Below are 26,946 nucleotides of genomic sequence, written 5' to 3'. Positions count from 1 at the left end.
TCCCTGAAAACAACCCATGTGCACGTGCACTAGCATCTCTAGTGACAGAGCCTGCTGGAGCGTTTCTGGTGGTTTGTTACCTTGCCCTGAGTGGTCAATGTAGGCCGCAGACACAACACTGCGCTGGAAACAGACTGCATTTTACAGACATAGGTTCTGCTGTTGGAGTGGGTCACGGTTAGAGGTATGTTAAGGGTTTGCTGATGACATGTTTATTGCTTGTTGTATTTAGTTGTTGTGTTAACACAAGTTTAGCATCCTATGGTTTAAAAAAATGCTATATATATATTCTGCTGAAGATGAAGTTTTCCAATCAGTTTTTCTCTCATTATGGTGATATCCCGATGGCAGATGTCAGTGGCCCAAACGATAACATCATCGAGTTATAGCAGAGTTCTATCGATATTATATTCAAATCCTCAGAAAGATAAATTAAAACAATATTGGAGAACAAAAACTCAATGGAGAGGGTTGAGGGAGGGAGAGAGAAGGAGAGAGAGATATTATTGTGTGTGCCAAAGACAAACTCATGCATCTGCAAAATCCACAATTGTTGTGTCTTTTCCTAAGGTTTGTTTGTATATTTTGCACAAGGGTTTGTGTGTGTGCTTTTCAGCGAGGGAGAAAGACAAACATTAACACAAACATACAATTGTAACCCGATTTAATTAGAACATCAGTCTAATTAAAAAAAGGAATAATCCTGAATTGATTAAGCCCGTCTAGACAGGATGTTTCCATCTGATTTGTTCAACCTTGTGTTCTAAGTTGATCACCATCCTGTCCAATAAGCTGTGTTGGTCAAAGGGCCTCCTCCCCTTTGGTGGGAGATTAGATTACATTCAATTAATAACATTCAATTAAATACCCAGTGAACTTTTGTGATTCCCTTTCACAACATGCAATCAAAACCAGCCAGGCTGGTCATGATTGGTGAGTTGGGAGGAGCACAGATGTGAGCATCCAATCAGCAGACTGTGTCTTTTCCGAGCCATGATGGATCGCCACGAGGCAGGGGATAATAGAGGTGCAGAATGAAAGAGGATAACAGCGGAGATATAGGAGAGAGTCCTTTTGGAGAGCAAGTGGAGAGTAAGAGAGAGACTGAGGCACAGAGAAAGACAGAGTATGTTTTCTGTCTTCTTTGGTGTTCTGCTGCGTGAGGCAGATCAGGTTGGATCTGATCGGTAGATGTCATGGTGGTGCCTGTTAAGACACCCACTTACACACACTGGCCTCTGATCGCACTGCCTGGCCACTAAAGACTTAGAGCGCCTGACAGAGAGAGAGAGAGAGAGAGAGAAACATGCTCCACGGTTTATTTGGTAGCTCCATTATTGTGTTGTTGCCTTGTGTTTTTTTTCGTTGTGTGTTTATTTAGCTTTATTTCTGTCGGTGTAGGAGGAGGCAAGATTTCTTTGGGATTTGAAGATAACATTTCTTCCCGATCCCTCTGTACTGGTCTCGACGACTGCTCTGGTCCAGATGGTCTACCTGAGTAGAGGGGAGATGGACTGGTATTAGGAAATGATAACTGTTTGTAAAGTACTCCATTTAATGTGCACTAAGTGTGCAAATATACTCACTCCCGCTCGCGTTTGTATGTGTGCGTGCATATACTGTGTTTCTATCCTTTGGCTTTCTGGTGTGTCTCTGCGACTTGCAGGTGTATGTGTGTGTTTGTTTTTACCTCAACTTTCCAGAATGTTCTCATGCAGCGTTATTCAGCCAGTCGCAGGCTCTCTAGTCTCTTTATCTCGCTCTCTCCGTCTCTCTCCCCATCTCTCTCTCTTTCTCTCTTCCAACCTCCAAATAGACAAAAGGGTGCATACCCAGGCACTATCGAACACAAACACAGAGGTGCTCAACACACTAGCCAGTTCCTACCTGCGGCTGTTGCAGAAGATTCGCTATTTCACAATCGTTCATATGCCATCACTATCAGCCTTCAGCAGACCCTTTATCCAAAGTGACTTACAGTGAATTCATTATATCATTACACGTAGGGTTAAATGGCTAGTTAGACTTTGGACATGGCAGTTCAAAACCTAGAACAATTCTCTTTACAGGATAGCCACCAAAATATCCTTTCCCCCGTGTATGTACACATAGATGTATGGGAATCTCTATAGATTCATCCATGTTTGGGCATATGCATACATTTCAAGTGAAAACATTAAAGTATCTTTTGAGTCTCACATAATCCTTGGGCTGGCTGTAGCGTTTGGACCATCGGATCATCACCATATAGAGGACCGTGGGTTTAAAGTCATGCACATTCAGAGCGTGTCGGCCTATTGCATCTGTGCATATAATAGTTCACCATGCATATAAACACGCATGTGTGTGTGGTGTGTAAGCATGTGTGTGTTTCTGTGTGTGCAGCTGTATGCATGTGCGCATGCGTTTGTGTGTGTATGTGTGTGTGTGTGTGTGTGTTTTCGAGCATGAGTACATGCATATGCACATATATATGTGTGTGTGTGAGTTTATCATGCACAGCATCGCACTCTGATGTAATCTGTCCCTGAGACAGCATCACGGATTGCATGAGCACTCTGACCCTGAGAAGGCTGTACTTATTGGCTGTGCGCTCAGAACCCCAGCGCTCACATTAGCTGGTGATGCTATGAATCAATACGGAGCGCCACATCATTTATTCATGGAGTTTAATTCATATTAGCCACCAGACATTCCCCAGGACCCTTGGCACTGTCTGTGGATTTCCCGAACGCGTTGTTATTACCTGAAGACGACCAACGAGTCTGGGAGACGCCAAACTCCGCACCCTGAATGTCGGCGGGCTTTCTCTGACTTGCATCATGGTCGGGGGAAACATCAGAAGGCATGTAGACAGGGATGGAAAGGAGACGGATAGACAGTGAGTGACTGAGTTGGGGAGAGAGAGAGGAGGAGAGGTTGGTACAGCAACAGAATGTTTCAGGGATCAGGGTGGGGTAGAAAGAGAACTAAAAGTAGATAACTCGGAACGGAACAAACTTGCAGGATGGAGGAAATGTTTGGAGAGAAAGAGGTGGAGAAACAAATGGAGAGGAAGTTGACGGAGGAAACAGGATGGAGGACTGGGCGAGAGACAGAGAGGGAGGGAGGGAGAGAGAGAGAGAGAAGGTGAGGGAGCGAGAGCGAATGATTTTGAGTTGAGTTAGTGAGTAGGGAAGAGAGAGAGCGAGCGCTGCCTTTTAAAGATTGATGGGAGTCGGTTAGATTGAGTGGTGCCGCACTGATGGGGGGTAGAGACGGGGAGAGGGGCGGGGAAAAGGGGAGGGCAGGAGCGGGGAGTAGATGATAGGAGGGGGAGACGGGAGGAGATGTGATTAAAAGGGACAAGGGAGAGGGGTTGGCAGGGGAGGAGGGATGGAGAGGAGGAGATCACGAGGAGGCGAAGGGGGGAGGAGAAGTTAGTGGATGGGATCGAGAGGGGAGGTGCCAGAGGCGGGGGTCATTAGCGACAAGTCCGACGAGAGAGCTCCTTAAGGACTGGACACGCAAAATAGCCGAACCTATAGAGGAAGAGGAGGGAGGTGGAGAGAGAGAAGCATGGGACAGAGAGAGAGCAGGAGGGTGAGATGAAGAGATAGAGGGAGAGAATGGGAGACAGAGATGGAGAGGGGACTGAAGAATGGGAGGAGGAGAGGGAGGGGACATACAGGGAGAACCGGGGCAGTAGGAGAGAGGGAAATGAAGGGACCAGGAGAGAAGGGGGAGTCTCATGCGAGAAGAGCAAACAAGGGATAGGGAGAGACGGGAGGGTGGGAGAGGTTGGGATTGGGAGTGGATGGGAGGGAGGGAGGGAGAGAGGGAGGGCGGGAGGGATGGAGAGAGAGAGAGAGAGAGAGAGAGAGAGAGAGAGAGAGAGAGAGAGAGAGAGAGAGAGAGAGAGAGAGAGAGAGAGAGAGTGGTGGTTTGCAGAGAAACAGGGAGAGTGGCAGGGAGAGAGCGACAGTAATCTTTTTTCCTTTGGTGTGAAATTGAGGTTATCCGAGACCCTGTGATCTTGTGAAAACGAGCGAGTTGAGACACACCGGTTGTATGAACCCCTCGTGCAACCCCTTCTGTAAAAAGCCCTGGAAACTTTCGCCAGTTTTGATTGGTCGGCTTCGAGGAAGTCGAAGCCGACTGTGTGAGGTAAAGTGCTGGGAATCCATCTGTGTCCGTCTGTCTCTGGCCCGCGCTCACTCCGGGGCCGCCGAGCGGGCTGAGAGTATGCACTGAGCCCGTCTAATGGATTGGACATCCCTGGCTTCCTCTTATCTCAAGGAGCACTGGGCTCCCATCGATCACGGCTAAATTGATCACCTTTAGTGACTGATAGGGGAAGGATACCGTCGGACACCGTTATCACTCTCTCTGCTCGGTTTGGAGCACACTTTGTTTCTGCATTGGTACCAGCCCTGTTTCCTCTTCATTGATAGTTTGACTCATTCATTCATCACTTTTCATTCACAGTTCATTATCAATCTTTTTTTTTTTGGTGCTTTGGAAAACTGCAATTCCCTGGTTTTCGTGGAACATAATTTGTGATCTCAATGTAGTGCTTATCAAAGCAACACAAACATAAAACGGATTGTGTTTCCTCAGTTGTGAACCGCGATGCGATAAGCAAGCGCGGATGGAGTTCACCTTTGACAGGACAGACAAATCACTTTTCCACCATATAATTTGGGTTGAGGCGAGGGTCTGAACCCCAGACGTGATTACTTCAGAGTGCTGGTACTCATACAGCCGGGGGCCACATGAGGTACTCTCTGAAGGTCCGGTCCACAGAAGAGCCTAGACTCAGATGAGTTCACCCACATCAGCACCGCACAGCGAGTGGGAAAATAAGGTTTTTAGAGAAGTATTTGCAGGGAAGACTTGCAGGGATTATTCAACCAAACTGCGAAAATCGGAAGAACATATAATGTGTTAGGTCCTGTCAACCCGAGAGTGTGGAAGTCTTGAAGAAATGTGGATATGCTGTGGGCTACTGTAGGGAGTTATCGATTTGCCATGGTGCAAAAACATCTATAAAATATTAAATCCCTCCGAAGATTGTATTTCAGTCTACCTTAGAACTCAGTATTGTAGTTGACAGTATCATGGTCATTGCGCTTGTATGAGTCACTGCTAGTACTACTATTCACTGTTAGTATTTACTCTCACACTTGTATCCAAAGAGACTTACAGACTTACCGGTCGATCGTGTTGCCGATAGGGGTCAGGGCATCTTGACTGCAGGAAGACTGTGGACAATAGGGGATCGAACCCGGAACCTTTGAGCTGGGGGTTAAACGCCCCAACTGCCAGACTTTCCTTCCCTGTTTATTGACTCCCCCCTCTCTCCCCCCTCTCTCCCCCCTCTCCCCCAGGATCTCCAGAGCAGCGTCCGTGCTTCTGTCCGACCCCTGCTTCCAGCTCCACTCCATCCAGCACCTCCTGGGAGAGGGAGGAGAGCCAGCGGGCTCCTCCACGGCCGCGGCCCCCAGCCCGCCCCCCGCGGTGGGGCCCCTGGGAGCCGCGCTGGCCCCTGCCGTCTCCCCGGGGCCCGGGGCCGGCGGCCCGGCGGACCGCAAGCACTTCTCCCTGCACGCATGTGAGTCCGACCGCCTGGGGTGTGGGTGGTCCGGGGGGGGGGGAGGTTCTCGGGTTAGAGTTTGGACAGGAGGTTGTGAGGTTCAGAGTTTGGACAGGAGGTTGTGAGGTTCAGAGTTTGGACAGAAAGTTCTGAGGTTCAGACTTTGGACAGAAGCTTTTGATATTCAGAGTTTGGACAGAAAGTTCAGGAGGTTCTTAGGTTTAGAGTTGTTATTTTTTTTACAGTTTTAAAAGCTTCGACGAGGTACCTTTCAAAGTGATGATAACCTACTTTCCAGAACCAAACTGGAAGTATGACTATCCTTACAGACCAAATGTGCCCAAATTTCAAGTCTGGGATTAATGAAGTGTGTCCTACTGTATCTTGCATACTTTATATCTACCATTAAGGCGTCTGCTTACCAACACATTATTTCATACGTTTCCATTCCAACCCAACAAGCCAAAACCAGTATGTGAGTGTAGCTTCACCAGGCCTCCTGATCTCCTGATGTACCGCGCAACAAAATGGTGGGTGGGCTATAAATAGTGGAATCCATGGCTCCTCGCTATATATACTCATCAGAGGGCCCATCGGGGCCTTGCCCGTCTTGTTGTCGATAGCAGTTGAACCCGTCTCTATTGAACGGTCGAGGCGTTCTGATTGGTGGGATCACGGCTGGGGCTGCACCCCCTAGCATAGGCTGGGCTTTCTTGGCCTGCAACCGAGGCTATTTAGGGCTGCACTTATCTGAGGACCGAGGTGTCCAATGAGAAATGGGCCAGCATACGCACACACACACACACACACACACACACACACACACACACACACACACACACACACACACACACACACACACACACACACAAACGCACACAAGGGCACATAAACGCACACACCCACAAGCGCACATGCACACGCACACGCACACACACTCACACGCATACGCATGCACACAACCACATGCACACACACACACCCATAAAAGTAACCCACACATACGCAAACACACACACATACACCCACCCACACACACACATGCAGATATAAACAACACACAGTGAAAGTGGGCAGTTGGGGTTTTTCTAGAGTGGTGAAAAAGCTCTGTGATAAATAATGCAGATGGAGAAAGCCCTGCAAACCTTTCTTGTTGTTGTTTGTGTCCAGTACTCACGCGTTTCCATGTGAGTATGTTAATAATCTGAAGGGTACACCAGCATGGGGGTGGGAGAGGCAGAGAGAGGGCTTGGTCCAACATAGGGGCGAGAGAGCTTGGTTTAACATGGTGGAGAGTTGAGGAGAGAGACAGGGCGAGAGAGCTTGGTCTAACATGGGGGAGAGAGAGGGCGAGAGCGCTTGGTCTAACTTGGTGGAGAGAGAGGGCGAGAGAGCTTGGTCTAACATGGTGGAGAGAGAGGGCGAGAGAGCTTGGTCTAACATGGTGGAGAGAGAGGGCGAGAGAGCTTTGTCTAACATGGTGGAGAGAGAGGGCGAGAGAGCTTGGTCTAACATGGTGGAGAGAGAGGGCGAGAGAGCTTGGTCTAACATGGTGGAGAGAGAGGGCGAGAGAGCTTGGTCTAACATGGGGGAGAGAGAGGGCGAGAGAGCTTTGTCTAACATGGGGGAGAGTTGAGAAGAGAGAGAGGGCGAGAGAGCTTGGTCTAACATGGTGGAGTGCTGAGGTGAGAGAGTGGCGGGTGAGAGAGCTTGGTCTAACACAGACGAGGCAGAGAGGAGAAGGAAGTAATGATGATTCAGTTTGATTCAGACGGCTTTAGAGAGGAAACAGGAGAGTGTCTGAGGAATGTCCCTTGCTAGACTCTCTAATGAACAGAATGCTGGAGAGCATTCATCTTATACGATCACCGCTGGGTGATACCGTAGTGTATCCTGTATTCTGTTGAGCTCTGCGTGTTCCTAAGTTAGCTCTGGAAATTGGCGGTCACGACTTTGGCTTGCACTCTATTTCCCGTGTTTGTGTGTATCATACACACAAAGCCACATAGGCATGCACGTGCCCATACAGACATACACAGTGTATGTCTGTATGCGCACGTGCATGCCTATGTGGCTAGGGTTAGGGTTAGGGTGTGTGTGTGTGTGTGTGTGTGTGTGTGTGTGTGTGTGGCTTACATGGTTGTTTGTGTGTTTGTTTGTGTGTGTGTGTGTGTGTGTGTGTGTGTGTGTGTGTGTGTGTGTGTGTGTGTGTGTGTGTGTGAGTGTGTGGCTAACGTGGTTGTGTGTGTGTGTGTGTGTGTGTGTGTGTGTGTGTGTGTGTGTGTGTGTGGCTAACTTGGTTGTGTATTTGTGTGTGTGCGTGGTTGTGTGTGTGTGTGTGTGTGTGTGTGTGTGTGTGTGTGCGTGGTTGTGTGTGTGTGTGTGGCTAACATGGTTGTTTGTGTGTGTGTCTTTGTGTGTGAGTGTGTAGCTAACGTGGTTGTGTGTGTGTGTGTGTGTGTGTGTGTGTGTGTGTGTGTGTGTGTGTGTGTGTGTGTGTGTGTGTGTGTGTGTGTGTGTGTGTGTGTGTGTGTGTGTGTGTGTGAGTGTGTGACAGGACTGTAGTTCAGAACAAGTCTCCCGGGGTTTGATCTGTGCGCCACAGGACAGCGTGGCCCCATCGCCTGTTGCCATGGAAACACACAACGTTTCCATGGTCACCTTGCGGGGCATCATCTGAGGCGTGTGTGCGTGTGTGTATGTGTGCGCACTCGCATGTGTGTGTGGCTAACATGTATTTGTGTGTGCGTGTGTGTGCGTGTGTGTGTTTGTGTGTGTGTGTCCCTAACTAAATCAAGGTCAGGCCGTTTTGATCCCCAAAGGACTCCACATTTCCACATGTGAGGACCGGGGTCAGCACGTGTTCCCTCCCCTGCCTTCCCCCCATCACGCTGCTCCAGTACCAGCTCCGGCTGAAGCACCTCACACACGTGCGGTCCTTCTTTGCAATGTTTCCGAGGAGCTTAACCGCGATCGGGGTCGTGTGTGAATGGCAGCTGGCAGGGTCGATATCACAGGACATTCTTACAAGCACGCACAAGCCTGCTGAACGCCTAGTAACATCTCCAGATCACCGCAGGGCGGTGTTGTGAATGAAAGGTGTGACGGTGCCAGTGGAGGAAGGTAAAGAGTCTGACCTAAGACGGGGAGCGAGAGAACCAATCACAGGACTCTGCTGAGGACGCATCTGAATCTGCGACTGTTAATCTAAACGAGCAAATGCTCTTCTGGTGATTTAATTACCTCACTAATGTGCCGGTATTTTGGCAATTGTAAAGCTGAATTATATATAGATATGTTCAGTGTTGCATTGCCGTCAAATATAAGCAGTGGCTCTGCATTTGTGATTACCGAAAGCAATCTCTTGCACTGAATTCAGTGACATCTGGTGGTCTTCAAATGTGGAGACGATATCTCGTCCGATTTAACTTCTAGTCAACCTTCCATCTGCTCCATGTTGGTTTCATCGCTTGCAGAAATTAGCCGGAAAATACAGCAGGAATGACAAAGCGTTCCTACTCCCGTTCTCTTCCAACCCACTATGCTGTCTCTCTTCGCTGCCCTGGCCATCAAGGCACAAAATAAACAAAATAGTTCAATCTTGATCAACTCTTCATCCAAAAGACAGATTTTTCTGCATTCTCTCTTAAAGTCAAAGTCAAAGTTGGTTTCAGTCAGCTTTATCCTCCATTTCTTCATAACAGACAAACAAAAGAATCGAAAAGACGTTCCTCACTATCCCACGCTGAAAGAGATTAAGTGCACAGGCACGACAGATAAAGACAAGACATTTCCTCACACTTAGGTACACAATAAAGGGCACAAAAGATTAAGACATTTACTAATCTAAAAATAAACAACAAAATATAACCTAAAAGAGTGGAAAAAACTCTCATACATCAACGTAGCAGAATCAGCAGAAAATCAAACGGCTCAACCATTGTATCCCAACATCTCTTTGAGACCCCAGCCTGAAGCAATAAGGCAGGCAGGCTGCTCGCTCCGCATACCTAAGCGTTTGTTACTGAGGGCTCCTCGGCTGATTAACAAGTGGATGTCAGCCGACCTCCTCCTGCTTAATAGGAGACAAGGGCAAGGGTGTGTGTGTGTGTGTGCGGGTGTGTGTGTGTGTAGGTGTGGGTCGCATGCACTATGTGTGTGTGTGTGTGCGTGGGTCGCATGCAATGTGTGTGTTTGTGTGTGTCAGGGCCTTATGCAGTGTGATTGTGTGTACGTGTGTATGTGGGTTTGCATGCACTGTGTGTGTGTGTGTGTGTGTGTGTGTGTGTGTGTGTGTGTGTGTGTGTGTGTGTGTGTGTGTGTGTGTGTGTGTGTGTGTGTGTGTGTGTGTGTGTGTGTGTGTGTGTATGTGTGTGTGTTAAACAGCCTGGTCCTCATCAGTTGTAGTAAATTACTGTGAGTGTTTGTCTCTAGTGGGGGTGTTGATCATGCTGGCCCCGGCCGCCCGCTGTATGTCTACCTGTCCCAGTGTTTGTGTCCCCACGAGGGATGTCCATGTGTGTCTGTGTGCATGACGTTCCGTTGAGGTTATTTCTGTGTCCGTGTGCAGCTTGTGTCCACAGCCATCGGTCACATGTTAACATGACTTTGCCAAGGGACTGACAGTTCCTTCTCTGCCATGGCGCTTCTTTCCCCATCCCCTCTTTCTCTCTCTCTCTCTCTCTCTCTCTCTCTCTCTCTCTCTCTCTCTCTCTCCATCTCTCTCTCTCTCTCTCTCTCTCTCTCTCTCTCCATCTCTCTCTCTCTCTCTCTCTCTCTCCATCTCTCTCTCTCTCTCTCTCTCTCTCTCTCTCTCTCTCTCTCTCTCTCTCCATCTCTCTCTCTCTGTCTGTCTGTCTGTCTGTCTGTCTGTCTGTCTGTCTGTCTGTCTGTCTGTCTGTCTGTCTGTCTGTCTTTCTGTCTCTCTATCCGTCTGTCTCTCTCTTTCACTCTTTTATCTCTTTCTCTCTCCCTCTCTCCCTCTCTCTCTATTCCCTTCTCTCTCTCTCTCTCTCTCTCTCTCTCTCTCTCTCTCTCTCTCTCTCTGTCTCCCCCCTCTCCCCCTCTCTCTTTTTCTCTCTGCCCCCCCCCTCTCTATATATCTCCCCCCTCTCTCCCCCTCTACTCCCCTCTCCATCTGATGCCAGTGTCCTTTTGTCTTGTTGCCCTGAGACCAGACTGCTGTATGACACACATCTCTCTGTGCCCTTCTGTCCTTTTCTGAAGCTGCACACATTGGGCTCCTAACTCCTGTCCCAGTTTCTCTCTCTTTTCTGTCGTGTTCTTACCTTGCCTCAGTCAACATGGATTCGTCCTTTCCGCCTCCTCTATAGATATTGTATTCCGCGTACAAAGTTATTTTGCACTGTAAGGCGTTCTTTCTCATTTATCCTCTTCCCATCTCTTCCCATTTTTACTATGTTAACATCTACTGTCCAACAAAGGATGGTATAATGCAATATATATATATGTATTATATTATATTATAATTATAATATGATAATAGAAAAATGAATATAGAACAAAGAAAAAGTTCCAAAAATGTATCAGGTCTGAGCTCTCCTTGCTGAGGGCAATATGATAACGAGTATTCACCTCTCAGTGTGTGTATGGATCTGTGTGTATGTGGTGTGTGTGTGTGTGTGTGTGTGTGTGTGTGTGTGTGTGTGTGTGTGTGTGTGTGTGTGTGTGTGTGTGTGTGTGTGTGTGTGTGTGTGTTTGTGTACGTGCATGGATGTGTGCGCCTGTGTGTATGTGTGAGCGGCGTGTGGGTGTGTGTGTTGTGTTGGTGCACCTGCAGGAGTTTGTGTGTACATGCATTTGTTTGTGACTGTGTGTGTGAGAGAGAGAGAGAGAGAGAGAGAGAGAGAGAGAGAGAGAGAGAGAGAGAGAGAGAGAGAGAGAGAGAGAGAGAGAGAGAGAGAGAGAGAGCGCGAGAGAGCGAGTGTGTGTGTTGTACATGATTGTATTCGGGTACCCTAATGGAGACGGTGCATTATGAATGAGCACCTGAAACACTAAAGGCGCTGCGTGTGTTTCCCCTTTCAGTACTTCCTTGAGAGAGTATAATAAAATAGAGAGAGCCGTGCTTCCACTCTTAGCACTAATGGCCCTCACAGCCCCAGTAGAGCTGAACCCAGACCAGCCCAGTCCGTCCACATACCTCCATCTGCTCGCTGCCAACTGCTGCTGGCGGATCAGATATTGCCTGAAAAGCTCTTTTGATTGATCACTTGTGCGCCCGGCTGTTTTCCGCCCTGCATTTGCCCTAATCACAGTTTGATTCATGAGTGGACGATTTGGTGGTTGCCTGAAAATCGGAATATAAACACGCACACTACTTTCACACGGAAATGAAATTCAGTCATTTGGCAGGAGTTAAGCAGTAGTTTAGTTTAACGGTTTATCCAAAGAGGAGAGGTGAGGCTTGCAATGCTCAAAAAACACATTCAATGTTGGAATATTTCCATTGGAGTAGTGGCCCAAACACGCTACATTCGGTATTGGAACAGCTCCATTGGACTAGTGACCTACCTAGACAGACTACATTCAGTATTGGAACAGCTCCATTGGACTAGTGACATACTTAAACATACTACATTCAGTATTGGAACAGCTCCATTGGAGTAGTGACCTACCTAGACAGACTACATTCAATATTGGAACAATTCCAATGTTGTAGTGATGCACTTAAACAGACTATATTTAGGTATTTAATTGGTTGCTATTAAGTATATTTGAGAGAGAGTGCTTTTGTTAACAGTGAGGTACATGTTACCTCAATAACTGGTACAAAACACACGTGTCTTTAAAGGAGCATTTCACCGGTGGAGGCATGAATATGTATTGAAATTGGGTCCTATATGTAGTCGAATAATAAAATAAAATTCTAATTTGGCGCAGTCTTGACCGAGAAAAGGCAGAAAGTGACTTTTTGGCGCTTGTGGATTGAAGACAACAACTCCCACCATGCACAGCTTCGCTGGCGGCCACTCCCGCTGATCATCTCCGCCTATCGGACACCTCCTTGTTCCATCTACTAATTGAACAAATCAGCGTGGAGCTTGAACCGACATCACTAGAGTAGTGACGCTTGCACAGAAGCATACGGCCGACATCTTTCTTTATTCTGGGTGGAAATAGTAACATAGTTACGCAATTAAATGCGTTTATGTAAACATTTTTAGCGAGAAATTTGCATTTTAATTTCATAATGTTCGCTCGTTGAATGTGAAGGATGTTTGGTTTGATAGTTATGACGAAGAGGGAACGCTCCATTCACTTGCATGGACAGCGTCTCTGGTTGCTAAGCAACCTCAACGTCTTGGCGGACTATCTGCTGATCAACACTACGAATGCTGGAAACACACCAGACACACCATGTGAAGTTATTTAACCCGATTATTGCGTTTGGGTTTCCTACCTCGGACTCCTAAATCCAGCGCAGCCACAGGCGCGTTGAACCATTTTTGTGACACACAATGATCAAGCTTCAAGTTAGGCACGTTACACGTGTTTGGTGTGGCCGTAGCCCGTGTCCACCAAAAGCGTTTTTTTATGCGGTTTCACCCAAAAAATCGGCTTCGTGTGGACGGGGCCAAGAAGGCGAACACACGTCACCAAGACGGGGAGACAGCGCCAGGCGACTTATGCCACTATCTGCCAATGGATCGTGGATGCCTGGGCTGATATAACAGTCTCAACTGTGGTCTAAGCTTTCACGAAGGCAGGAATAATCACTGAACTGCCAGGCAACAGCAGCGACACTGACTCGGATAATGACGAGAGGGATCCGGGCATGTTGGATGCCGTACTCGCCCAACTGTTCAATTCGGACACACAAGAATTCGAGGGATTCGTAGACGGGGAATGAACTGAAAAAGTGAGCTTATTGTTAAGAGATATTGATATTGATGAGATATTGTTAATATGCACATTAACGTTTGAACATCGTTACCATGGGAGTGACCGGAGTTGTCAGAACGCTTAAAGTTTGACTTTATCTGACTGTTTTGTTGACATTCCCTTTAGCACAGCTCGGTCTAGTCGATGCATAACGCAACCCCAGTCAAACGTTTGACTGCAGTATCTTCTATTCTATGCGCCTTATAATCCGGTGCGCCCTATACATGAAAACAGTTCTAAAATAGGCCATTCATTAAAGGTGCGCTTGATAATCCGGTGTGCCGTATAGTGCGGAAAATACGGTAGCCCTCGTTTGTATTTCTTTCGAAATGGTGAACTTTTGCATGGAGCCATCTTCTATGTCAGATCCAGTACCCTCCGCCAATGTACTTCAGTTTTATCAACAGCCTCTGTTATCTTAGCTTCAGACGCTGTGGATGTTAGTTTCTGCTGGTGAAGTCCCACCCACTGGCACTGCTCTAATAGGTCTGTAGTGTCAGTGGGTCCCACCCCCTAGAGGGGGGTGGGACTAGTGGTTGTAGTCGTACGAGAATCATCCCCTCTTACACTTCCTGTTTTCTTGTACGCAAAAATCGTCATATTGCGTCATAAAAAACAGGAAGTGTTGGAGATCGATACGGATCTCTCCAGTCTCTCCAGAAAATAAGGAAATGATGCTAGACCATTCAAAAATATGCGGGGGGTTCTAAAAATACAAAGCTTATGTGAAATGGGTGAAGTTGCCCTTTAAGGAGGGCCTCACAGTGTATGTATTTATTACAGCGAGAGTTTTACAGAGTTAAACACAAAAGAGAGAGAGTCTGAAATTCTTGAAGTGGTTTCTGTTAGGCGTTTTGATTTGACACCGTGCCACAGCCTGCTGGGTTTAGGGGTACTTTAGCCTTGGTAAGGGGGTTGATGTGTTCCCAGGGTCTGTGCCTCAGAAGGGCCTCCAAGGTGGTCAGGGAGGAGTTTAACCCTGGGGGGGGGGGCGCTGTGGCGTGGAGAATCATCTGAACTGTGCTCAGACACACACACACGCACACACACACACACATACATATAGACACACACACACACACATCACACACACACATAGACACACACATAAACACACACATTAATATTTAGACACACACACACACACGCACACACACACACATACATATAGACACACACACACACACACATTAATATTTAGACACACACACACACACGCACACATACGTAGAGACACACACATACATACATATACACACACACTCCCACACACACGTAGATACATATAGACACACACACACACACACGCGCATACACATAGACACACACAAACACATAAAGACACACACGCACACACACACAAATTAACATTTAGACACACACACACACACATAAACATTTAGTCACACACACACATATAGACACACATGCTCAAACACACCAACACACACAGATACATACACCAACATAGACCCAAACGCAGACACATACACACGCTCAAACAAACACCCACATACTGGTACATACGCACAAATTCACACATGCAGACCAGTAACACACACAAACGCACACAGGCAGCAGGCGCATTTGCATGGGTGAGGTGCGTAGGCAGGCTTCCCTCCGTGGGCTCCCATCGAAGGGACTCCATTCAGTCCTTCAACCTTCAGCCAGACATCACACTTTCATCATGTACAGAAATGACCGGCCCCAACGTGTCCAATCGGTTCCACGTTGAGAAGGAAGGCTTACATCATTCAGTTTATACCGAAGTTAGAACGTCCTCAACCCTCCATATTCTCTCAGATAATGTGGAGCGTGAAGTTTTCCCTCAGTGGGAGTGCAGTCTGTGTGATATCACCAGTTACCAGTTAAAATATTTCGTGAGGGTTAGGGTTAGGGTTACATTTGTGTGCTACAGAGCTTCCCAGTTTGCGGGTTGGTCTCCAAGCTCAAAGTTTCCGGGTGCGATCCCCACTCTCCTTAGATCACCCGTAGGAATCCTCGAGCAAGATGAGCAGATCGGCCATAGCTGCTCGTTCGTCACATGCGTCTGACATCACCACAAAGTTTTTGCAAAATATTCGAAGTAAGCGAATAAGTCAAAACAATGAGTCAGTAAGTTCAATGGATCTCTGTTCAAAACAACGCTTTATTTAGACTTTCCAAAAGTTCATTTTTCAATTGTTGTGATCCAGAAAGCTGACAAGTCTGCAAGGCGCAGGCAGTCTGCTATTCTGTGGTCGGTAATTGCTCTTCGTGCTGCTGGTTGACAGTACAATGTCTTTGGCACGGTGAAAGGAGCAGCTTTGAACGATCTACAAAATGTTAAGCTCGGGTGTGGAAAAACATTGGACAATGTCACAACGCTTAATAGAAGCTTCTGTTGTCTGAAACACATCCATCATCGCTGAGTGACTGGCCCCTGCTCTGAGTGACTGTTGGCCTTGACATTTCACTCCCCTCGCTCTGCAGAACTAACACAACAACATGGAGATCACGCTCAGAGCACTGCGGAAATCGAATTCAATGTTCCCTCTCCAAAGAAGCCAATACTGCCAATATTGGGAAATCAGGCTTTCTAACTTAATATTATTCTTGACATGTTCCATGACGCTAATAGATTTGTTTTGCTTCTCTAACCTTGGGAAAGTCACCATTCAGTTCTTCTATTTGTTGTCTTTCCTTTGTTGGCCCAGAAAATAATTGGTTTATGAGTCGAGTCTGTAGAAAGCAGCCTATTAAAGGGGTGATATCACGCCACCAGGTGTGAGTGTGATTAGCCATTACAAGCCGTTTGAAAACCGGCCCTCTCCTGTGTTATTTGAAATCACAAGTGGGAGGGTCCACCTAGATGTACGCTGGATAGATAATCAGCATGTGATACAGTCCACTGGGTTGGCTGGTAGACTGATCTATCCACCAATCATCTAGGTGGACTAGTGACGTCACAAAGGCACAGGGACGGGACGATTTTTAAACTGCTTGTAACGGCTGTTCACACTCACACCTGGTGGCATAATATCACCCCTTTAAAGGGCTCATGTCATGCCACCAGGTGTGGGTGTGATTAGCTGGTACAAGCCGTTTGGCACAGGGACGGAATGATTTTCATAGTGACATCACAAGTGGGCGTGTCCAACCAGATCTATGAAGGATAGATGAGCAACCTTCCCATTGGGAAGGTTGGTAGGCTGATCTCTCCAGCGTACATCTAGGTGGACACGCCCACTTGTGGTGTCACTATGAATATCATTCCTTCCTTGTGCCAAACGGCTTGTTAACCAGCTAATCACACCCACACCTGGTGGCATGACATGAGCCCTTTAAACGACGACTCCAGGCCCTTCCTATCAGAGCTGCCCTGACGGAGGAGAGAGCTCCGTTGTTCCAGTCCTCCGCTGTTCTGCGTACGCTGGGTTGACGCGTTTGTCTCCTGCCTGGCCCCGCCCGACACCGTCCCCAGCGGGGCGGGCCTCAAATGCCAGCCGTCCCGGCGGCCCCATTGGGGCGGTAAATATCAGGACGTATCGCGAGGCGCCCGGGTGATTTGTGTCCCCATCGGCCGGGGCTCAGACAGGACGGAGGACGCTGCCTCTCCCCAGCGGTGTCAGCGCAGCGGAGACTTTAATTGGAAGACGTCAGGTGGTTCAACAGGGGGCCACCCTGCGAAAGGTTAGCCAAGCAGTGAATATTGCCTGTCGCTCCGTCACATCACAGGGAGAGATTTACTCTCAGATAAAACGGTTGGGGGAGACGGGAGAAGATGCGGTGATGGGGGCGCGGCCGTGCTGGAGAGGCGTCTCCACGGGACACAGACCCACTTCGAAGACGTCGTGAATCACCGGCAGAGTCCTGAAGCTAGTCCACCGCCATGTCTCTTCATATCGGCTCTACCGTCGTACCCCGACAAGAGACCTTGGCGGAAACTGCTTTGTCATCCCCATCACGGTCTTCACCAGGCCCGGCCCCTTGCTACGATGTGTATCGATTTGAGTGTCGCGGTATTAACGACGAGACGGCGTGTTGTGGTCTCCGATGTTTATCAGACTCTGTCCGGACGCGAGTCTCTGCTCCTCCTGCTGACTCAGTGACCGCATCCTCAGACCTCCAAGGCTTCTTCGGTTTGGGCCTCAGAGCAGAGCAGGACTACACGGAGAGCGGAGGAAGACTTCCCCTCTCAGGGAGTCCCTAGTGGTGCAGTCGAGAGGAAAAAAAATGCTGTGAGAACTTTTTTTATCATATTAACCAGCTCGATATATTATTCGGCGCCTAAATGTAGAGCCATCCCTTCCCATCTTTCGCCCGCATATTTCCTCTTTCTCCACTCTTGTCTCTCTGTCTTTCTCTCACTCTCAGCCTCCTCTCTCAGCCTTCTCTCTCTCTCTCTCTCTCTCTCTCTCTCTCTCTCTCTCTCTCTCTCTCTCTCTCTCTCACTATACTGGTGTCTGTCTCCTAAGCTCCGCCAACACACTTATATCTATATTGTCCTCTCCCTTGTCCTGTCCCTCTCGGACATTAGGCTTAATGGGAGCAATCTCTCCCTCCCTCCCTCCCTCCCTCCCTCCCTCCCTCCGTCCGGGTCGCAGCATGGCCAGCTTCCAGCCGGCCAATACCACAGAACAGCCCTGCCACTTTAGAGCTGAAAGAGGAGCCCTCAGAGAGAGAGAGAGAGAGAGAGAGAGAGAGAGAGAGAGAGAGAGAGAGAGAGAGAGAGAGAGAGAGAGAGAGAGAGAGAGAGAGAGAGAGAGAGAGAGAGAGGGAAACGAAGCGACATGGCAGAGAAGGAACTTTCAGTCCCTTCATGGCAAAGTCACGTCAACATGTGACCGATGGCTGTAGACAGAAGCCATAGACGGAGAGAAAATGGGAGAGAGATATTGAGAGAGGGAGAAGGGGAGCTAAATGGACCACAGGTTCACAAGTTCAGAAATAAGAGAAGAGCAGAGAGGAGAGAAGAGCAGGGAAATGGTTAAGAAAACCAGAGCTAGGTTATAGGACAGAGAGGGATGGAGGGAGGGGAATGGGAGAGAGATACACAAACACTTGTATAGACCGGGTAGGTGGTTAGATGGCTCGATGAGAGATTGTGAGATTGCTTGCCGTGCACTTAAAACCAGCCAGACATACGTAGCATATATTCAAGTAGCAGGCTATAATAGAGATCATATAGATTTCAGCAACATAAGATGCAGCATATGGCCTTGCTATCTTTGAACATCCAATTATTGTGAGTTTGCAGAGATTTGATCTCTATGGCCAGGTTTACAGTCAGTGTGTCTTGCTCTGTCTGGATCTGGATCCTCTCTCTCTCTCTGTCTCTCTCTCTCTCTCTCTCTCTCTCTCTCTCTCTCTCTCTCTCTCTCTCTCTCTCTCTCTCTCTGTCTCTCTCACTCCTCTCATTGGCCTCAATATGTCCGTTCCTCACATTATGGGAGCCTTTTGTTTTTCCACCCTCCTTTCGCTCCTGAGAATTTGAGTCATTTTTCAGAGAAAGATAAGCACATACTCTGGCAAAAAGTTAGACTTCCATCTTTATTGTATAGCACCAATGATGAGTGGCAGACTTCACCGATTCGGCCAGTTTGTTTAGACCTCTGGTTAATTGTCGACATTGCCTACGTGGAGATGTATATCAGGCAGGATTGTCGTTAAACTCCCCTCCTCTCGCGGTGTAGCTGCGTTCCATAATTGGGCAGTTTTACGAGCAATTGACATCAATTATATTATTGAGTCGCTCCCATCGCTGCATCTCGGTTTGTCCAACAAAAGTAAGGACAGTTTCGATCCTTTGTTTACCATGACTGTGCCTTCGCAGTTAGAATAATCTTCTATAATAGACCGTGGCTGTGTCTGATCATTCTAAATTCTAAGTGCTCGGCAACGTTACAATAGGTTGTGGGGGTGTGATTAGGTTTTATTTATATTTTTTATGTTTTATATGTATTTTAACAAATATCCTGGCTAATTTAAGATCTCGATATAGCCAATGTCAACCTGGTTGTCTTAAAATAATCGGAATCCTTTAAATATAAATGTTTATAAATGGTTGTTGAGTCTACAACCCAGTCGGCCTAATAGCTTTGCACGAGTTTCAAGAGCACCAAGCACTACTATCTTCTAATATAAAGAGAAAACTCCTTAAATGGGACATATTATAAGGCTTGTAAGGCTAATCACACTCACACCTGGTGGTATAATATGTCCCCTTTAATCTGCGTGTTGTGCAATATCCATCCATCCATCGGTCCGATTCAGAAAGATAAGTCGATGGTGGGAAAACGCTGCTGATGTTTCAGACGCGTACGAAGCCTCTTGTATTGGAGAATAGCCAAGCGTGACACTTTGCTTTAAAGGCCAAGGCCATTCAATATTTGCCTCCAATTGCTGAAATCCCAAACTATATCACAACCCCTTTCACTCATGTCTGTTTAGCGGTCAATATTAACTGTACTGTTGCTTTAAGTCGATTCCCTATGAATAATTTCACAATGTGGATTTACCCAGGGCCTTGTGGGTATTATTACCCCTCACTAACACAGGCAACTCAAACGGCCTCACATCTCCATATCTCAATGAGACTGAATGCCAGTCCATTTCCACTTACCCGGTTGCCATGAACGCTCAGAAACTCCCTCTTCAAAGCACCCCAGGAGGGAGTAAGCATACAAGGGAGAGCTTCCCAGGAATAGCTATGGCTTCAGGTGCAATATGCACATGTGTTGAATCTGTATAAATATGTATGTTATGGATATTATATATTCCTGGTTTTGTTAACTGTATCAAACAATTCTGGTCAATCCGGTGATGTACTATTCCAGAAGGGAACACTCGTAGGGAATTGCTGTGGCTTTAGGTCAAATACACACATGAGTTGAATCTGTAAACACATATTATAATATTTATTATATCCTTTTTTGTAAACTGCATCAAGCATTATTGTATGATAAGAAGAAAAGGTGAGGTACTATTCCAGAAGGGATCTCTCTTCAGGGATAGCTATCGCTTTAGGTGCTGTAAGAACATGTATTGAATCTGTATATATAATATATATACATGTATTCAATTATATATTATACACTTTGGGTTTTGTAAACTGCATCAATGAATTCTGTGCGATTATACGAGAAGGTGAGGTAGTATTCCCTACGGCCAATAGTAGGTGGATCTTCAACAGACTGAAGAAGATCAGAACGCAGGGTTTCCTCTGAGGAATCGGCGGTGGTTCAATCAGAGTTATTCTCGTCCCCGGCCCACCTGCTTAGCCCCTTCATCCCACCTCGAAAAACCTCCATGATCTTCATCTATATCCGTTCACCTATTTTCCCCTCCAACTGGGCGGCGTGTGTCTCAGGAGGCAGAGCGGGTTGGCTTGTAACCTGAGGGTCACTAGTTCGATCCCCGGCTCCTCCTAGTGGGCGAGTGTCGAGGCGTCCCCGAGCAAGACCAGACTCTAACCCTGACTGCTCCAGACGAGCTGGCTGTCGCCTTGCATGGTCAACACTGCCGTCGGTGTGTGAATGTGTGCATGATTGGGTGAATGTTTGGCAATATTGTAAGAAGCTTTGAGTGGCCACTGGTTAGAAAAGCGCTGTATAAATGCAGTCCTTTTACCATTTAACGATGTGGTAAAAACCTTTTTTATTGGAGTAGGCAGAGAATTCCAGATAATATGTCTCCATGAAGGGAAATGAAGGGAGCAGACACAAAGGTACTCCGTCCCCGGATTAAAAGTCGAACGGAGGCTGGAAGAAATGGTGGACGGAAATGATGAGAAAAGGTTGAGATAAGGAACGAACGACCTGGAAAAGGTCAAAGAGAGACTTGATTGCGCTCGCAGACTTTACCCATTCTTATATTTCCTGAGTTGTAAAATTAAACTCTATTTAAAGTCCCAAATTATATTATCCTTCCTATTCCGTTCACCGTGGACAACTCAAAACTTTGAGAAAGTTGAACGCTGACACTGTATGAATCAGGCGAAGCCTCTAGCCCTGCAATCATCCAATCACACACATTTATTTTTACTATTGCGCTCTCTCCACCTCCCTCTCCTGTTCCTTTTCTCGCTGTGATCCCTCCATCGCCCTCCACCCCCCTATAATTGGCTGTTAGCAGGCCGCCGGCCCCCCCACCGAGAGGGTGCAGTCCGGTGTTCGACAGCCCCCTGAGACCGGCTGGGATGCAGTTGTTCGGGTTGCTACCTCTCCACACCTTCAGATTTAAATCACAGGTCATGAAGAGCCGCGTCAGGGAAGGCTCACGCGGTTCTGCTGACTCCATCTCACTTTTAGAAATGTATCTTTAAAAATGCATTAACAGTTGAGATGGAGTGAGTGCTTGGTTTCTGCTGTAGCACACATTTCCAAGTTGAGATTCTCTTTCATTCTTGAAATAATGGCGTTATTTATAACAATTATAATGTTGAATCTTGCTGTTATCCATAACAGAGTTCTGCTGATGGCATGGATTTCTTTGTACCGTTAAATCAATGGAATGAGCCAAGTGAGTTATAAATTGGATTAAAGTTATGGTCAGAGCCATATGTGTGAGAACCATTAACACAAGAAGGTTCAACAAGCCCTTCACGAAGACACATCAACCATCGCTGCTCTGCTTGTTCAGTCAGCACAGCGAACTCGGCATTGTTTCAGCTCTTCGTATGTCGTCGGCTGTCACGTACATATCTTAAACAAGAGTCCCCATTGATATGAGCTTCGTTTGAAAGCATTTGACTTTGGTTCTCCGGGACGCGTCTCCCTGTGGCTGAGCACCGCGGTGACTTTCAGATCCGCGCGCTGTTAACCGTGCCTTTATTTACAGCGAGTAACGCGATCGGGCCCTGAGCGCTTCAGTTTCCCAGATCCCATTTGTAGTTTCCCTTTCTTACACAGGGCTGGCATTAGCCGCAGTATCTGGTTACTAAGTACTGCTGACCCGGACAGCAGGGCTCTGTCCAGGCCCTGCCTGCACAGAGCCCATAGCTGTAGGTCTGGGTCCCAAAATCAAAGGAGACGTTACAGATCTCGGGGAAGGAGTTCTCCAGGGTCTCCATGCGTCTTGGTCTAATCAAACTACTTCAAACTCTAATTAAAATGATGCATCGCCTTTTCGTTTTCAAATCAGGACCAGCGACACGATTTGTTCGTTTTTTTCCACTATTACATTTTCATTTTTTAGCAGAAGCTCTCAAAAGTCTGCAAAAAGCGTCTGCTACTATTACTTCCAATCAGTCTCTTTGACATTGTTTTTCAGACACCTATTGTTATGTTAATCTCTTCTTTGTCACCTGACATGATGAAGTATTTCAATTTTTCCTTTGGGAACACTAAAGGATCTATCCATCCATCCATGTATTGTTTTTGGATCTCATCAGCTGGTGCTACGTTGTCAGGCTGCCTGTCACTATGACAACGGCCAGCTCTGTGCCATGTGACTGAGTGACAGGAGTTCCCGCGGGGCGAACTGACGCCTTAAAGACCGCTCTGTCGAAGGCGGCAGCCACTCAGCTCAGCGGTCAGGGCGGTTAAGTCTTCAGTCATAGGGTGGCCGGTCCAATCCCCCCCCCTCCCACTCACTAGCCACCACTTCCCTGTGACTAGCGGCCCCCTTGCATGGCCCAGCTTGGGGCCCGGCTCGAACCAAGAACCAACCAAGACGCTGTCAGAGCATGCCTCAGTCGTAGAACCTGCACCCGTGGATGATTAGCGCTCTGCTCAGGTGAAGCGCGTCCATCTCAGGATTACTTGTCAACAGTCTTAACCATGAACTAGTCTGTGGTTCATGAGCTGACTCTCTGTAAACCATTAACTAGTCATTGTTCACCCTTTAACTCACCATTAACATGAACTCTTTGGTCCACCGCTTTTGTTCTTTCCTCAGAGTTTGACCACTCTTATTGTTTTGTGCTCTGTTGTGATTGATCAAAAAAATTCACAAACACTTAGTCTGGATAAATTAATTTCTTTTTTTTTTTTACGAATCCTCATTCATTGTCTTTTTGTTGACGTCTCTACTTCTGACGGATTGTTATGCTGCCTGCTCCCAGAGGCGGCATAAAGGTCTATCGACCTTTCCTTCCATTGTGGAGATAATGAACTGCGAGCCTTGTGGATTCAATCGCCTTGTTATCATAATGGGAACACACAGCAAGCCCTGCCGTTGTCTTCGGGCGCTGTGTTGAAGGCTGAATGGCTCTGTCTTTGCCTGGTTAAGAGCCGCGTCCTTAAGGGCATTTTTCTAGATGCGTTTCAGACCCCCAACACATAAACCTGATCAACACTGACGCACAACGAAGGGTGGCCTGTTCAGAATGGAACAAGCCATGTCTGACGCTGTTATATAAATGTACATGGATTTAAATAGAGCGTTGGACATTATGGATCGATACACTATGCTTAGCAGGAGAGGACATCAAGGTATTTGAGTCTGGAGAGGTCTTCTGAATGCTGCATGATTTATACAAAAGGCTGTATGGATTCCTAGAATGAATAGAACGCTCGCTATTGAACACAAAATGTGTGTGCGTGCGTGCAATCTAGTATAATAAAAGTGCATTATTGCTGTTCTTATGTATATTGACTGGGTGAATATAGCCGGTAAGGCCTCTTTTACTTGGCCTAAAGCTTCACATGGTATAGAGGCCATTGGTGCAAACAATATAAGTGTTAATGCGCAGCTTAATGGGTAGAGCACATCATTCAGACCGCCAGGGTGAGGGGTTCAATTCCCACATCCCCCCGCAAATGTGAATCAATATGTGCACTTATGGTGTTGTCCGATGCGCTGGGTAATAACATGTATTATTCTAATTATCGGCACTAACAAGCCGAGCCTTCCATTTGAAGTTATCTCAGCTGTCGTCTGCCATCAACCAGTACAACAATGTACAGCTCTATTCATTAGGTATGCTTGGTACATTCCAGTATAAGTAAGGGTGCATTTTCTGCATATTCTGTGCTATTGAATATATAAGTTTTGCAGCTACGTTCCATGCTATTAAATACACAGAATTAGTTTCGCCTCACAGATGCAGACTACATCAGTGATGAAGAAGCTATGTTCTATTTTTTTATTAAATACACACCATGTGTGTGTCTAGTCTCACAGATACGGTCTACATCAGTCAGAAAGAAGCGATATTCCATGTTATTAAATACACAGCCTGTGTGTGTTTGTGTGTGTGTGTGTGTGTGTCTGTGTGTGTCTGTGTGTGTTGTTTCTCAGATAAGGTCTACATCAGTCAGGAAGAAGCTATATTCCATGTAATTTAATACGCAGCGTGTGTGTGTGTGTGTGTGTGTGTGTGTGTGTGTGTGTGTGTGTGTGTGTGTGTGTGTGTGTGTGTGTGTGTGTGTGTGTGTGTGTGTGTGTGTGTGTGTGTGTTTTCCCTCAGATAAGGTCTACATCAGTCAGGAGGAAGCTACTGTGTATTTCATGTTATTAAATACGCTGTGTGTGTGTGTGTGTGTGTGTCTCAGATACCGACTACATCAGTGAGGAGGAGGAGAGGAAGGTAGAAGGTATGCTGGCCTTCCTGACCGAGGAGTCCAAGCAGGCTGCCGCCAGTACAGCTGTGAGTAACTACACTACACTACACTACACTACACTACACTACACTACACTACTCTACACTACACTACACTACACTACACTACACTACACTACAGTACACTACACTACTCTACACTACACTACACTACACTACACTACACTACACTACAGTACTCTACACTACACTACACTACAGTACTCTACACTACACTACACTACACTACACTACACTACACTACAGTACACTAAACTACACTACCCCTGAAACACTCCATCACTTTGGCTACAGACTGACCAGTACCGCTGTGAGTAACTGCACTACACTACACTACACCTGAAACACTCCATCACTATGGCAACAGACTGTCCAGTACCGCTGTAAGTAACTACAGTACACCTGAAGCACTCCATCACTATGGCAACAGACTGACCAGTACCGCTGTAAGTAACTACAGTACACCTGAAGCACTCCATCACTATGGCAACAGACTGACCAGTACCGCTGTGAGTTACCACGGTACACTACACCTGAACCACTGCATCACCCCAGCACTACAGCGCTGATGTCCGCATGTCCACACAGGATGAACCTGCTGTCATCATATAATAATACATAGTGATAATATGGTCCTCTTTGCAAACGCCTCATGCTCCACCATGCTCCACAGTGCTGCTGATTAAGATCTGATCAGAGACCCCGCTGTATGTGAAGGCAGAATTAATGCACCAAAATATATCATGTATCAAAATATACCCCAAAGATTAATCTCCCATCTGGGACGCCACTGCATCTTATCTCAAATGAATCAGCTGAAATATGTGACGGCTGAACACAAAACACGGTAACCATGACAACTCTGCAGGCCATTTCTTCTGTTTGTTTGGCGGGAAAAACATTTTTAATTTCCTTGAGTTAAAACTGGGGAAGGCGGCCTTGGAGAAACCAGCCAGAGTAAGCTGGGTTCATGAAGTGTCAAACTGAGCCTCGAGTGCAGGGGCCGTGAGTGTGCAGGACGGTGGTTAGGGGGACAGACGGGTACCTCATCATTTAGGAGCCTCATTTCAGTCAGGCCCAGTCAGATGATTGGACGGGCTTATTACTGGCCTTCAACAGCCCCTGATACCTTGATTTATTGATTGCCATCAGGATGCTTAGGCAATTTCAACCGATTTTGACAAGAAAAAATACTTCTAAATGAAGCGCCTGCCCTAGATTTATCAATTAGCAATTAGCCTGACGACCAATGGCACGCTGCGAAAACCTAGTGCCCCCAGAGTGCTTACTGCTTCCCCGGCAGAGGCGGCGAAATGTGTCCCTAACCCTACAGACGAGTTCTGTATGTCAGAGCATGACCCTGTTCACCTCCAACAACCGCACGTCCTGACCTTGGGAGGGGAGGGGAGGGGGCCCCAGGGAGACCAGGGGGGGGGGTCTTTTTCCTGCTCCTCCAGTTTGCCTCCGCAGCAGAACTTGATACCTCTCTTCCCCGGCGTAGACAACCCCACCGAGATGGAGCTGACAGGGAGGAGATGGGTGGGGGTGGGGGTGGGGGTGGGGGAGGATGGGGGGAGGACCACAGAGAGAGGAGGGGGAGAGGGGGGGGCAGGAGGGAAGAGGAGGTGGAAGGGAGGAAGATGGGAGGGGGAGGGAGGAAGGAAGGGAGGGAGGACCACGGAGAGGAGGGGGAGGAGGAGGAGGTGGAGGAGAGGCTGGACGGAGAGGGTGGGGAGGAGTAGAGGGAAGAGGGGGTGGAAGGGAGGGAGACGGGAGGGAGAGGAGAGGGGAAGAGGAGGATGCGGCTGGGAGGAAAAGGCAGGAGAGTGGGGGAGATAGAGGGAGGGCGTAGTTAAGGACGGAGCCACAAAGAGCAGTAGTGGTGGTGCATTAGAGGTTTCATCAAACACCAAAGGACGAA

At 47.4% G+C, this 26,946-nt stretch overlaps 1 protein-coding gene across 1 annotated transcript in view; it reads left to right on the top strand.

The window, feature by feature from the left end:
• LOC132470778 (E3 ubiquitin-protein ligase RNF123) overlaps window positions 1-26,416 on the top strand; it is a 125,757-nt gene extending 99,341 nt beyond the window's left edge. Inside the window, 2 exon segments of the mRNA XM_060069647.1 lie at window positions 5,370-5,593; window positions 24,958-26,416. Coding sequence (XP_059925630.1) covers window positions 5,370-5,593; window positions 24,958-25,295 — 562 coding nt within the window. The 3' untranslated portion in view covers window positions 25,296-26,416.
• The last annotated feature ends 530 nt before the right edge of the window (window positions 26,417-26,946 follow it).

The sequence above is a fragment of the Gadus macrocephalus genome, chromosome 13 (assembly GCF_031168955.1).
Source record: "Gadus macrocephalus chromosome 13, ASM3116895v1".
NCBI lineage: Eukaryota > Metazoa > Chordata > Actinopteri > Gadiformes > Gadidae > Gadus > Gadus macrocephalus.
The sequence above is the reverse complement of the archived record's forward strand: the minus strand, read 5'-3'. Positions and strand labels throughout refer to the sequence as shown.